Source organism: Oxyura jamaicensis (assembly GCF_011077185.1).
Source record: "Oxyura jamaicensis isolate SHBP4307 breed ruddy duck chromosome 18 unlocalized genomic scaffold, BPBGC_Ojam_1.0 oxy18_random_OJ166, whole genome shotgun sequence".
Classification (NCBI taxonomy): domain Eukaryota; kingdom Metazoa; phylum Chordata; class Aves; order Anseriformes; family Anatidae; genus Oxyura; species Oxyura jamaicensis.
In genome coordinates, this window is record NW_023304480.1 from 239241 (window position 1) to 252457 (window position 13217).

At 65.5% G+C, this 13217-nt stretch overlaps 1 protein-coding gene across 1 annotated transcript in view; it reads right to left on the minus strand.

The window, feature by feature from the left end:
- Positions 1-13217, minus strand: part of RBFOX3 (RNA binding fox-1 homolog 3) — a 131311-nt gene that overhangs the window by 9290 nt on the left and 108804 nt on the right. The window contains 1 exon segment of the mRNA XM_035312589.1: positions 12859-12911. Coding sequence (XP_035168480.1) covers positions 12859-12909 — 51 coding nt within the window. The 5' untranslated portion in view covers positions 12910-12911.

The following is a 13217-nucleotide window of genomic DNA, read 5'->3' on the forward strand; positions in this document are numbered from 1 at the left end:
TTCTCCAGGGCTTCAGCAGGGAGGTTTTTAGTTTGGGTGGGCAAACCCAGCCCAGAGGGCAGCGCCAGTCCCTGCCCCGCTCCGTGCCTGGTGGCAGGGCTGCATCCATCCCCACGAGCTGGGCAGCCTGTCCCCGACGGCTGCAGGCAGTGAGACCAGAGTCCCTGGGGGTGGCCCAAGCAGGAGGAGCTGCAGGGTGGCAGCAGGGACACAGACAGGGGCCGGGGCAGGGGCCGGCGCCACCTGCACAGGTCTTGGGCCCCGCTGGCTCCTCGCCAGCCTGCCCCGACAGCCACGTTCATATCCGTTATTAATTAGGGCTGTCGCAGTGCTTGTCAGCCCAAGTATTATTGCATTCAGGGACCATTAGGTTCCCCTGTTTTGCTGCTTGCCATCTCCAGGGCTGCTGGTGCTGCAGAGGCACAGATCTACGGCTCCCGCACGCCTCCCTCCCGCCGTGCGCTGTCCACCAGCCCTGGATGGGACAGGAGCTGCTCCCTGCTCCGGGGGCAGGGGGCCCTGTGGGGCCTTTGGGGTGCCCGGCTCGGCGGTGGGCTCTGCGGGGAGAGGGATCGTCGGGCTTTCGGCTGAGGGCCACCCACTGATGCCTGCTGCTGCCCAGCTCTCCGCACCCTGCGCTGCCCCCGTCCCCCCGCGCTGCCGGCTCTGGGCAGAGCCGTTGCCGGTGCCCAGCTGGGTTTGGGCTCGCAGAGCACGGCCACGGGGTGGGGACGCGGGGACCCCTGCAGCCGGGTGTCCCCGTTCCGGGCCGTGTGGCCCGTGAAGTGGTGCCAGCCCGTGGGTGTCGGGGACGCGGGGCTCTGCCGGGCGTCCCTGCTCGCTCACTGCAATTCCCTGCTGGGAGCGCAGGGGATGCTCCCGCATGGCACTTTATAGGGCGGCTTTCCGCATTTTCATTAAAAGATATTCTGGTTATTAATGGCCCGTAGCCCTCATTTAGTAAATGAGACAGGAGATTAGCGCGTTGCCTGAGACTGAGTGTGGAGCAAAGCAGGCGGAGCTCAGCACGGCGCAGGGGGTACGCGTGGTGCCCAGCCGCCTCCGCTCCCCGCACTGCCCAGGCAGGATGAGACCCCCGGGGCCCAGCCCCCAGCCCTGTCCCCCTGCCCTGTCCCCCTGCCCTGTCCCCCAGCCCTATCCCCCTGCCCTGTCCCCCTGCCCTGTCCCCCTGCCCTGTCCCCCAGCCCTATCCCCCTGCCCTGTCCTCCTGCCCTGTCCCCCCAGCCCTGTCCCCCTGCCCTGTCCTCCTGCCCTGTCCCCCCAGCCCTGTCCCCCTTCCCCTGTCCCCCTGCCCTGTCCCCCTTCCCCTGTCCCCCTGCCCTGTCCCCCTGCCCTGTCCCCTGCCCTGTCCCCCTGCCCTGTCCGCAGCTCAGCCCCACGCAGCCACTGCTGCGGCAGGCCGGCGCTGCCTGCACCCTGGCAGGCAGGGGGTGGATATCATCTTTAGCTGATTAAATGTCCCTCATTAACGAGTTTCTTTAATTAATGAAGTTTTTTTTGTTTGCTCCACTTGCTTTCTCCCCACCGCACTCTGCCTCCTCAGCACAATCCAGGCCATTTCCTTTCAAGTCATTTAGCGCGTGGGGCCGGTTCCTGCCGACGCCGCACTTTGGTGATTGTGCCTGTCAGCTCGGGGCTGACGGCGCCATTTTTATCATTTTCTCCTTTTTAAGAAAATAACGCACCAGAGCCCCGTGAACACACGGGAGGCGTCCGCGCAGCCGGCTGAGCGCAGCGTCAGGCTGACGAGAGGTGCCGGCACCCCGTGGCGCGGCAGGCAGCGCCGCCTGCCCCCTCGAGGGTCGCTGTCCCGCCTGGCTCCCGGAGGCGTTCCCGGGGAGCGAAGGCAGCTCGGGCCGCGGCGGCTGTGCCTGCTGCAGCGTGCGGTTATCAGCCGCTCGTGGGAAGGCCTCTCCCCGGGCCGCCAGCCTCCGGCCTCGGGCTCCCGAGGTGGCCGCAGGAGGGGGCCACGCGCATCTCGACAGGCCATGCACGTGTTGTCACGGGCTCCGCACGCTTTGCACGCCACCCGTGGTGGCACGGGGACTCCTGCAGCACTCAAACCCCAACCGCGGGCGGCTGGGCGAAGGGTCCCGACCCCACCACAGCACCACGGCAGCCACGGAGCAGCAGCTCCTCCGAGCCACAAGCCCGGGTGCTGTCGGGCTGGCCCCGGGGAGCAGCAGACGGGGCTCAGGCCGCGCTGAGGCACCTCCCGGCAGCCTGGCTGCCCCTCGCGAGCCGTCAGCGCGCCCCCGGCCGCACGGAGCCCGCCCGAGGTGGGAGGCAGGGGCTGAGCGGTGCCCCCAGCCTGCCTGCGCTGGCCGCTCCGCCGGCACCAGGGCAGCTGCTCGCTGCTGCAGCAGGTCTGCAAGGTGCGGCGGGCGGCAGGACACGCTGTGCCCACCGGCACAACGCCGGGGAAGGGCCCGGGGAAGAGCCAAGGCTGCTCGTGGCCTCCGGGGACCGACCGATTGCTCCCACGTGCAGGGAAGCTGCGAGGAGCCTTGGCACCCAGAGTGGGTGGTGCACGGGGAGCTGCAGCGGGCGGCGGAGCCGAGCTCGGGCAATGCCTCGGTGGCAGCGGCACGAGGGTCCCGGCACGGCCCCGGGGCTGCTCGGGCTCCTGTGCGGGCACAGCGCGGCTGGGCAGCGGGGCTGCCGCGAGGCTCTGCCGGTGCGGCCGCCTGCGTGACAGCCACGCCGTCTCCTCTTCGATCCAGCCGCTCTCTCATGCTAATGACTGTCAACATGAAACAGAGGCCGTGAAGGGGAAGAAAATTACTCCCTGAAAAGGAATTGACTGATCCCCGTCATTTCTCAAGGAATCACTGACCTGTGAATATTTCATTACCCAAAATGCTGCGCCATCCATACAAAGCAGAGCTCCGCGGCCCTGGGGCAGCACAGCCGCAGATCCCGGGCTGGAGGGGGCGCAGGGCCCCACGCGTGGGGGGCTCACAGCGGGGACGTCCCGGCCGTGGGCAGCCCCTGCCCGCCCCACGCTGGTGGCACAGCCTGGGAAGAAGCAGTGAAAGGAGGCGCGGAGCTGGGGGCGGCAGCCGCTGCGCTGAACATCTTCATTAAGGACGTGGCAGGGGAGGGGTGGAGAGCCGGCTAATGGCATCTGCCAGGGATGCTCCGCTGGGGAGCTCTGCAAAGAGCAGCGAGGACGCGGATTTAACAGGCAGGGACCCCGCGGCAGCACAAGACCCAGCCTGGGATGCGCAGGAGGGGACGCAGGGCAGCACAGAAGAGCCACCTCCTGGGCTGCCACATGCTCCCTGCACCTTCGGCCACGGGGGAGCCAGCCCCAGGCTGGGACCCTGCTGGGGGCAGCTCCCTTGCAGCAGGGGGGCTCCCACTCACGCTGGCTGTGGGGCCGTGAGCCCAGGAGGCCGGGTGCCACCGACAGCTAGGTGGCACCCAGAGGGAGGGAGGTGGCCGCAGAAGTGCCGTGCACCGGCACAGCCGCTCAGGGCACAGCTGCTGGCGCGTCCCCGTCACCTCCGGCACGGGGGTGACGGGGCAGGGGGACACGGGGTCCAGCACGGGCTCCTGCCTCCATCAGCCGGAAACTTCGGAGCTGAGGCTGCATGAAATATTCATGAAGTAAATGGTGCAATTTCATCTGCATTCAGCCAACTTCATGTATATTTCAGAGTATTATGAAATGATAATGTTGTGTAACTGAGGCGAGACGGGGGTGCTTCGCGGGGGCTCCGGGCTGCCGCCACCTCCCGCCCCCCCCTGCACCCCGGTGACATTTCCCGGGCTCACACGTACCTGCGCGGGGAGGGACCGGGCTGCGTCACTGCTGGAGAGGGGCCAGGACCCGGCCTGCCCAGGGCCGCACCGAGCAGCAGCACCGCTGCTCCGGGACTCTCCGAGGGCTGCCGGCGGTGCCAGGCTCACCCCGCACAGCCCCAGCTCCCAGCCTGCAGCTCTGGGGATGCCGCCGGAGATCCGCGCCGTGCTGCCCCCCCCCCGCACGCAGCTCTTCCTGCAGGCATGCCAGCGCAGAGCAGACCCAGTGTTGGCGTACATCGGCCAGGATTTCCAGGAGCGCTCGGTCTCCAGCAGCCACTAAAGGGCTTGGAGAAGCCAGGCACACCGGCACGTGTGTGGCTGCAGAGTCCTGGGCACGGGGACAGGCTGGGAACGGAGCCGTGTCCCCAGCGGTGTCTGCCCCAGCCGCCTGCTCCTGCTGAGCCCCTGCAAACAGCCGGGCCTTGGCTGGGCGCTGCCTGCCGCTGCTCCAGGGCTGGCCTAGACACCCCCGAGGCTGGTCCCAGCGGCTGCAGGCAGTGACTGCTGAGCAGCAGCAGCCTGCACAGGGTCCCCTGCAGCCTCCAAAGGAGCTGCTAGCACCAACACTTGAACTGCAGCAGCCTCGCATCCTGCACCCTGTCCCACCGTGGGGACAGGCACGCACCTTCTGCTCCCCACAAGCACCAGGCACCCCTGCAGCACCACCAGCCCTGCACGGCCCTTCCTGGGAGAACGGACCTCCCTGCTCTCCAGGGCCCTGCCTGTGCCCCCCTCACCCTGCTGGGCAGCGGCGCTGGGGCAGGACCCTGTGCTCAGCTCCCAGCCTCGAGCACCAGTGTCACCAGCAGCCAGCAGCTGTGATGCTGGTCGGTATCGGCACCCCCTGCGCCCAGCTCTCCGGTTGCTCCCTGCGCAGACCCCACGGAGCAGAGCCCAGGCAGGATGCGACAGCGCAGGACTCGGCGAGTTCCAGCCCAGGCAGGACCCAGGGCCTCGTGCCACCCCTGCGAGCACCGCAGCAGCTGCAGCCCACCCGCTCTGCCCCTCACACTTTGCACCCCGCAGACACACCGAGCGTGCGAGCTCACGGGGACAGGGCAGGACTGGAGCCAGCTGCTCGCAGCCCTCCCGAGCTCCTTTCTGTGACAATCCTCCCGTCACAGCCGGCTGCGGCCACGCGTCCCCTGCCACATCCCACCTCTAGACCCCTGCCAGCGCAGTGTCGCTGCGATGCTGCCGCAGAGCCGCCCATGGCGGGCCCCGAGCAGCCGCACGTGGAGCTTGCCGGCACGCAGCCCGCTGACCAGGCGCACGCGCGCGGCGGCCGCGTGGGCGCTCGGTAAACACGCACTCGCGTGTGCACGCAGAGACAAGCTCTCTCACGCAACCCGCTCTAATAGGCAGTCAGGAGCATAATTTTTCCTCTAATTACATATTCAGCACTTCTGAGAAAATGAGATTTTGGTAATTCAATTGGACTGAGAAGCAGGGCTATAATAAAATGAAATTTGTAACAATCGCACAGTTAAATTAGTTAAATGGAGAGGAAGGAGCTGTGGAAAATTGACCCCTCGATCTCCTAAAGACTAATCAGACATTTGAACTGAGTTGTGCTAACAAAGCCCCTGGGGTGTTGCAGAGGCAGAGAGAAGGGAGGAGATCGGAGGTGTGCGAGGGAGGAGCTGGAAAGCAGCCAGGGTGAGGGGTGCCACGGGGCCCTCTGGTCCCAGGGCTGGGCTACGAGGGGTCTGGCGGGGAGGGTACCAGGCAGTGCCGGTGCTGTGCCCCCCCGCAGGAGCCCCCCGCTGTCCCGGTGATGCCTGCCCTGTGCAGCCAGCAGCTCCCAGCACTGACCAGTGCCATGGCAGGCACGCGCCGCATCCTTGCCGGGCGCTGGGGCACAAAGGAAAGCAGGTGGCCCCTCTGCCAGCGGGGACAGCAGGGACACGGGGCAGCAGTGGGACCAGAACCTCGGCACAGCAGCACAGCACTGGCCAGAAGCAGGGACAGCGGCCTGGGGGACACCGACGCAGGGACAGGGACAGGCACAGGCACGGCATAGCACAGCACCCCGTGGCACAGCACCCCGTGGCACAGCACCCCGCGGCACAGCACCCCGCGGCACAGCACCCCGCGGCACAGCACCCCGCGGCACACCGGGTGGGTGCGCTTGTCCTGGGGGTGGCGGGCAGAGGGGCGTCCCACCAGCTGGAGGGGCTCTGCAGCAGGTACCAAGTAATTAGCCTCAGTATTTATCTTGTTGTTCGTCTTCTTATTTCTTCTTGTAAAGGAAAAGGAGAAAAAGGCGAGTTTCTCATTTGCAAGTTAATTAGTCTAATTAGCTCTAATTAAGAGCTCCCCACACAATGCAGATCACAAATAAGCTGCAACTGTCGCCTGCTCTCGCTCTTCTCTCCCTATTTTTGATTTTATACCAGAGACTTTAGAAGGCCCCAGCCTGCCCCGCAGCACAGCCCTGCTGCCTGCCCCGCGGCTCCCCATCCTGCTCGCTCCCTCCCCGTCCTTCTCCATCCCCAAAATCAGGCTCTCTCCCCCCTGCTCCCCCACAGCCCCGGCTCCCGGCCCTGTGCCCCTGGCACCAGCTGCGGCCCCCCCAGCACGGCGCGTCCCCAGCCGGGCAGAGTGCTGCAAAGAAACAGAGAGAAAGCTGCTGGGGGGTTGAAAGCAGCCGGCCAGGCGATGGCAGCTTCGGGAGCACACGCACTGCTGCGGGCTCCTCGGCCCGGCCGCAAGCTGCAGGAGGCGGCGGGGATGCCGGGGGCCCCAGCACCGTGCCGGGTGCGCAGCAGGGGCAGTCGGGGGCTGGCACGGGACGGGGCACACCGAGCACGGCCCCTGCCGCTGCTTCCCTCCTGGCGGCCCTGCACCGCCTCAGCACCGCCAGCTCCCGTCCTCTGCCTCGCTGCAGCACGGCTGGAGGAGGCGCGATGGCAGGAGGGGAGCACAGGGTGAGAAGTTCGGGGGCCGCGCGGCGCGTCACCAGCCCCTGCCCACCTTCCCCCGCACCGCCGAGGGAACAGATGTTGCGTGGCGCTGAGAAACAGCAGCAATCATGTCAGTTTATGTGTCATTTTCTACTTGGGTAATGTGAGCAGTGAAGGATCGCTGCTCGGAGACGAGATGAAAATCATGACAAAGTGCTGCAAGCCCAGCACTTTGGCGAGGGGGAGCCGGAGCAGCCAGACCTGCCTCGTGCCTGGCTGCTCACCAGGAGCCCTGCAGCGAGCCCCTGCTGCCAGCACAGCCCGGGCTGCCCGGGCCCTGGGGCACGCACCCGCAGCAGCCTGGGGCCGGGCGCCGTGGGACGAGCTCTGGCACCCGCTGGGCACGCAGCCACCTGGTGCCATGGCCACGCTCCAGCCCCAGCACCCGCTGCAAGCCGCGGGGGCCAGCAGAGCTCTCCCAGGAGCAGGCACAGCAGCTCCGCGGCTCTCTGATGGAGAGGAAACGGCTGAGATGCCCCGAGCACGGGAGCGAGACCCAGCTCTGCAGGGTGCTGTGGCAGCCAGGTCCCTGGTCACCCTGCCTTCCAGCGGCACCGGCCGGTCCTGGTGGGTGACACCCGCGTGTCCCCGGCGTGGAGGCAGAGAGGGCTGCCTGAGCGCCGCTCGCTCCTGACACCATCTCTGTGAACTCCCTCCTCCGACTGGGTCTCCTTCCAGGGCTCGTCTCACTCTGTTTAATAGGTTCTCGGTGCCAGGGATCACATCTCAGCAGTGCTGCTTACACAGGGGGCTGGAGCGAATCCTGCTGATGCTGTGCAAACCCAATTTGTAAGATCCGTGCAGTGCAGACAGGACGTGAAGGCTGCCGGGGTGGGGGCCCTGCTCCGGGGGGGGGGGCTGCAGGAGCTGGCGACCGCCAGAGCCAGCTGGATGCTCAGGAAGGTAGGAGAGGGGCAAAGCGAGAACCTGCCGGGGAGACGCTGGTCAGGGACAGTGGGGCTTGCAAGGGGGCTCGGAACTGTACCAGCCCCCTCGCAGGCAGTGGCCACGGCCCAGGGAGATGCCCGGCCTGTGACAGCCACCAGAGACCCCTCGCCCAGCTGCGACCCCACCTCACCCCGCTGCCTTTTGCTCTGCTCTGGCCCGGCTCCGTGCACCGCTCAGCGCCTCCCCACCCGCATCCCACGGAGCTCAGCACCGCAGCTTGGGTGGCAGCACCAGCTGTGCCACGGGCTGCTGCAGCCCCTGCTCCACGAGTGCGGCCGCTGCTCCCCTCTGCCTCGCTGACCGCCAGGGAAGGTGACGCAGGTTAAATCCCAGCTAGGGATGCCTGGGGCTCAGCCCCACAGGCAGGCTGTCACCCCAAGCTCGCTTAACAGCAGCGGTGTTGCACTGAGTTGGTCCCGGTCTGGGAGCCCCTGACCACGCTGCTGGGCTCACACCGGGGCAGGGGCTCGCGGGGCAATAGCTGCTCCTGCCGAGGGGCCCCAGCAGCCAGCACGTCCCCAGGCACAAGCTGGGATGTGCTGCACCGCCTTGAAGCCCTCCCAGGCACACGGCATGCAGGTGTCCGCGTGTGCTCCGCACCACTGAGCCCGTCCCCACGCTCAGCCTGCAGCCGGAGCTGCCGCCCGGGGCTGGCATTCACCAGCATCGTGCTCTGCTCACCCGTGCCGATGGCTCCCCTGCTCCTGCTGCCGCCTGCGTGAGATCGGGGGTGCCGAGGCCAGCCCAGCCTGGGGCCGCCACTTCAGCAGATGCCGTGGCACCAGCGTGAACTTCCAAACCATTGGTTCTGATGGGCTCTGAGTCCCGCCGCCCCCAGGCCCTGCATTGCAACGCTGGGGAAAGGCAGCTAGCTGCCTCTTTGGTGGAGAGGAAAGACATTTGTTTCTCCTGCACGTCGTAACCCCCCCAGCGTTTCCCAACGACACTGCTTTTTCCACTCTTTTCCATTCCCTCTCAGCCCCATGTCCTGCCCCGTGCGGCTGCCCCAAAGGGACCAAACTGCCACCGAAGCACGGGAGCGGGGCGGCACCGCTGCCGCCTGCGGGGACACCCCGAGCGCGGGGGCTTGGAGCTGGGGGCCCACCACCCTCTTGCCCAGCGGTGCCGTGGCCGATGGACGCGGTGCGTCCGTGCCGAGCCGGCGGCGGGGAGCCGAGGCTGCGCAGAGCCCAGGAGGAGCTCGGAGCTGGGAGCTCGGCCCCAGCTGGGAAATCTGCCCCAGGCGCTGCCTGGCCTGCGCACCCGGCCCCGAGTCAGGGCGCAGGCGGGTCTGGGGGCACCCACGGGACGCGGTCGGGGGGAGCCTGCCAGCCTCATTAGCCTTTCTCCTGCGTTAAACCACATCCCTCCGATGACTGCCTGCAATGCTTTAAAGAATGATAGATACTAAATCTAATTTAATCTACTCATTCACCCATCACTATAGTACTAAAATAAGAATATACCTATAAAAAGAGCATCGCCAGGCAGAGTAGGCCTAAATTACAGCTATTGTGGGAAAACCAGCTTCACAAAAGCTAAAATTAATGCCAGTGTTTTCGATATATTAAAAAAAGGAAAACATGTATTTTTTTGCGGCTTTAAAGCCTTTCCTCCCCTGTGCAGGAGACGAGGAAGCTGCAGTGCGGGACATGTGCCCGGCAGCCACAGAGCCACCAAGCAGCCGGGTCCGGGCTCCCGGCTCTGCGAAATGCGCAAGCCGGGGGAAGAAACCAGCTTTTAAATGAACCCGCTGCTGCAACACGCTACAATATTGCTAGGAATAGACTAGCTCCCTAAAAATATAATATGCTAAACTTGGCAGCAGCCCTTTTGGAGAGGAATTTTCCAAGCAGCCTTTTGCAGAGGCTGTTTCCCCAGCAGGTCGGGCGCTGCTCGGATGAGCCTGCTGCGCCGCGGGCTGGGCAGCGCCAAGGGACCGCGGGGAGCAGGGACACCCCGACGTGCCGCCAGGGGAGCAGCTCGGGGCCAGCTCCCTGGGACCGACCCCACCTGGAAATGAACCCGAGCTCACGTCCAGCCCCGGCATGCCTGTGGTTCCCTGCACAAGATGCCTGCACCTGAGGCTCCACTGCTCTCATGCTGATGCTGAGTCTGAGCCTGGGGCTGTTCCGGGTCAGCAGGGCGTCTCTTCCTGGAGTGATTAGCTGCTCCTTTATAATTAGAGTGCAGACACTTCCAGCAGTGACCGATTCCTCCCTTAACTGAACGCAACAATTGAGGTCTCCCTGTATGCCGCGGCCCTCCCTGAACAAGCAGCTCAACGTTGCACCAAAGCGCAGTAAGGACAGAGCATTCCCGGCTCCCTCCCAGCTGCCGGCCCCGCTCCCGTCCCCGTGTCCTCACCGGGGGCTGGATGTCCTCGTACCCTGCCGGGCAGGGAGCACGGGGCCGCTCGATGGCCCCATGTTGGCAGCACAAAGAGCCCGGGGCTGGGGCTGGGGCAGGAGCCGAGCTGCCCCTGCTGCGAGCTGCGTGGCTGCTCCCGTGAGCCGCCAAGGCCCCACCGCTGCGGGATTTCCCCCGGTGGTCGGCCAACCAAAGTTTTGCAGGCAGCTTCGTTTCTTGGTCCTTCCCTCTGATACTGTCGCTATTGAAAACACGAGCGCTGGGGCACACGGACACAAGCTGCCTCTGCAGGAACAGACACAGCAAGGTGAACTTCCCCCAGCCAACCGCGATCCCAAAAGGAGTTTGCTGAAGTCCTCCAGGGGTTTCCAGCTGCGCAGAGGTGAAACGAGCCCACGCCGACTCAAGGGGAGCTCTGGTGCACCTGGGTACGGGGCACCCCCAGGTACAGCATCGCTGCCCCGCAGGCGCCCGGGGCATTGAAGCAGCCGCTCCTAAAATCCAGAGTGCAGCCAGGGACAAAGCGCTGACCCTGAACGACCAGGGCAGGGACACCGTGCCCCAAGCAGGCCCCCGGCTCAGACAGGCAGACGAGGAGCAGCCAGCAGCATCCTCCCGTGCCCTTTCCCCACATGACTGCTGCCAGCCATGCCCCTTCCTGACGTCTTGTTGCCAGCGCTCGCCAGAAACGTCATCATCTCCAAACCCTGGGTACAGAACCTCACCCACAGACAAACTCAGGGGAAAGGACGGAGGCTTTGGCTTCCATCTCACTCATTAGTGGGTGAAAATCCAACTCCAAATCTCTCAATAAACCCCTCCTCTCTGGCTTGCGAGGCCAAACCTGCTGCCAAGGAGCAGGATGCTTCTGGGAGAGCGGGCAGGAAGAGACGCTGAGCACCATGTCCGAATCACACGCAATGGGGCAGCGAAGGGCCCAAAACTGCTGGGTGCAAGTGGCCACAAGTGGGGAAGAGCCGCTAATGAGATCATGCCTTTCCTTCCTGCAGACCGCACGTCCCAGCCGGCCGTCAGCACCACGGCCCAAACCTGCCCCAAGTGCTGCCGTCCTCTGCTGCCTCCAGCACCGGCACCAGCACCAGCACCAGCACCAGCACCGGCACCGGCACCGGCACCGGCGCAGCCCCGGAGCTGCAGGCAGTACAGCTGCTCTGCGCACCGCGTGCCTGCGACATGCGGGAGCAGCGGGGCCCTCGCAGGTAGCGGGCAGGGAGAGGGGGCTCCGGACACAAAATACAATTCCCTGTGCCCCCGGCTGCTCTGAGAAGTGGCTCCAGGCCCTGCGCTGCCTCCCGGTTCAAAGCAGCCGACGTGCTCCCTTCAGATGCACAGAAAACCTCCCTGGGGACATGTGGGGGCTTGGGGATGATTTCTGCTCCGTGCCAGATGCCCCAAGCCTTCCTGGTGCACCGGGACAGCCGAGCAGCATCCGCGGATGCTCTGCTGCACTCTGCGCAGCCCAGGAAAGCGCAGATCAAAATTCAGCCCAGCCCCAGCTCGCCCACAGCCTCTGCCTGCAGGAAGGTGGAATAAATCACGCACTGTTTCGGCCAGCCTCTGCAGCAGCCCCGCGCGAGCCCCAGGCCCCCTGCGCATGCAGCAGCTGCCCGTACACTTGTGTAACCGGCGGCAGCGCCGGCTTCAACAGCTCCGGCCCCGGCACGCCGGCCGGAGCAGCCCGGGCCTTGCCGTCCCCAGCTCCAGCTTGGCCATAAGCCCATGCGGACGCAGGCTCTGGGAAACGAAACACAGCCCCCAGCCCTTCCCCAGCGCGGGCGGTGGGGTCTGCGCCCGCGCCGAGCTCTGTCCTCAGCTGCCAGGTGAGCCGCGCAGGCCAGGCGGAGCGCGGTAGGATGCTATGAATTTTTAAACTCCTGAAAGCACAAATGGAGCAGTTAGCCCGGCTGGGAGACTGGGATTTCCGACGCAGAGAAGAGGCTTTTGAAGAAAATGCTGCCTCTCCTGAGCCGCGCTTCCCCCGGGATGGCGAGCCTGGAAACTCATTGTGCTGGGTCCAGGCAGGTCCCAGGGGCCACGAGCCCCGACCAGAAGTTGGAAGCCAAGCTGAGGGCACAGGGGACCCGCTGGCCGCCAGCAGCCTGGCGCCGGCCACACGAACTCCAGGCTCGCCTGGACCAGCCGCTGCTGGCGAGATCCATCTGCAGCACCTCCGTACCGACGGCCGGGCAAAGCCATTTGAGCTCGGCACCGCGTCCCAGCTACAGACACACACGACGTGAGCGCACAGCTCACACGGACACGCATACATGCACACGTGTGTGCACACATGCAAACTCCTCACTCCCCCTGCTCCCGGGGGCTGCCCAGGCCACGGAGGAGCCGGGTTCCCGTGCGCGGAGCATCGAGCGTCTCCCCTGGCTCCTGCCGAAGAGGAGCAGCGCCGAGGAAGGGCAGGTGCTGGACCCGCGCCGGCGGCTCTGCGTGCTGCACTGCCAGCGCCTCGGCCCCCTCCAGCCCTGGCCGTGCTCCCCAGCCGGGCTCGGAGCAGCCTCCTCGGCACAAAAAGCAGAGAGAGCCCCCGATGAACTCGCAACCGAGACCCGCGAGCGGCCGACGCAACAAAACTCGCCGGTGCCAGCGGGGAGGATGCGCCGGAGAGGCCAGGAGAGGCTGGAGAGGAAGAGGTTAAGCTCTGACCCTTGGCTTAGAGAAAGCACGTGTGAACCGAAAGCAAAAAAAATCCCCGAAGAGGGTCACTTACCTGTTGGAGGTAGAGGAAGGCTGGAGGACAGGGGAGAGAGTGAGGAAGCATGCCTGAGTTGGAGACAAGGAGGCAGCCCGAGTTAGCCATGGAGCACAGCATGTGTTGACAGGTAGCCGTGAAGCTGCTCGCAGTTTCGTCCTCTTCTACACACTGCTTATCCTCTGTCTTCCTGGCTCTCCCCTCTGGCTCTCCCCCTCCTCTTCCGTCCCCTCCCGTCCCCCTCGGGCGCTATTTAGGAGGAATTCATCTGAGGAAGGCTGGCCTCGCTCTGCTCTTACACTGAAGGAACAATGCTCGGCTATTTACTTCGGTGCCATTAGACGCTGGCACTGAAGGAGCGGTCTGCAAAGGGTGTG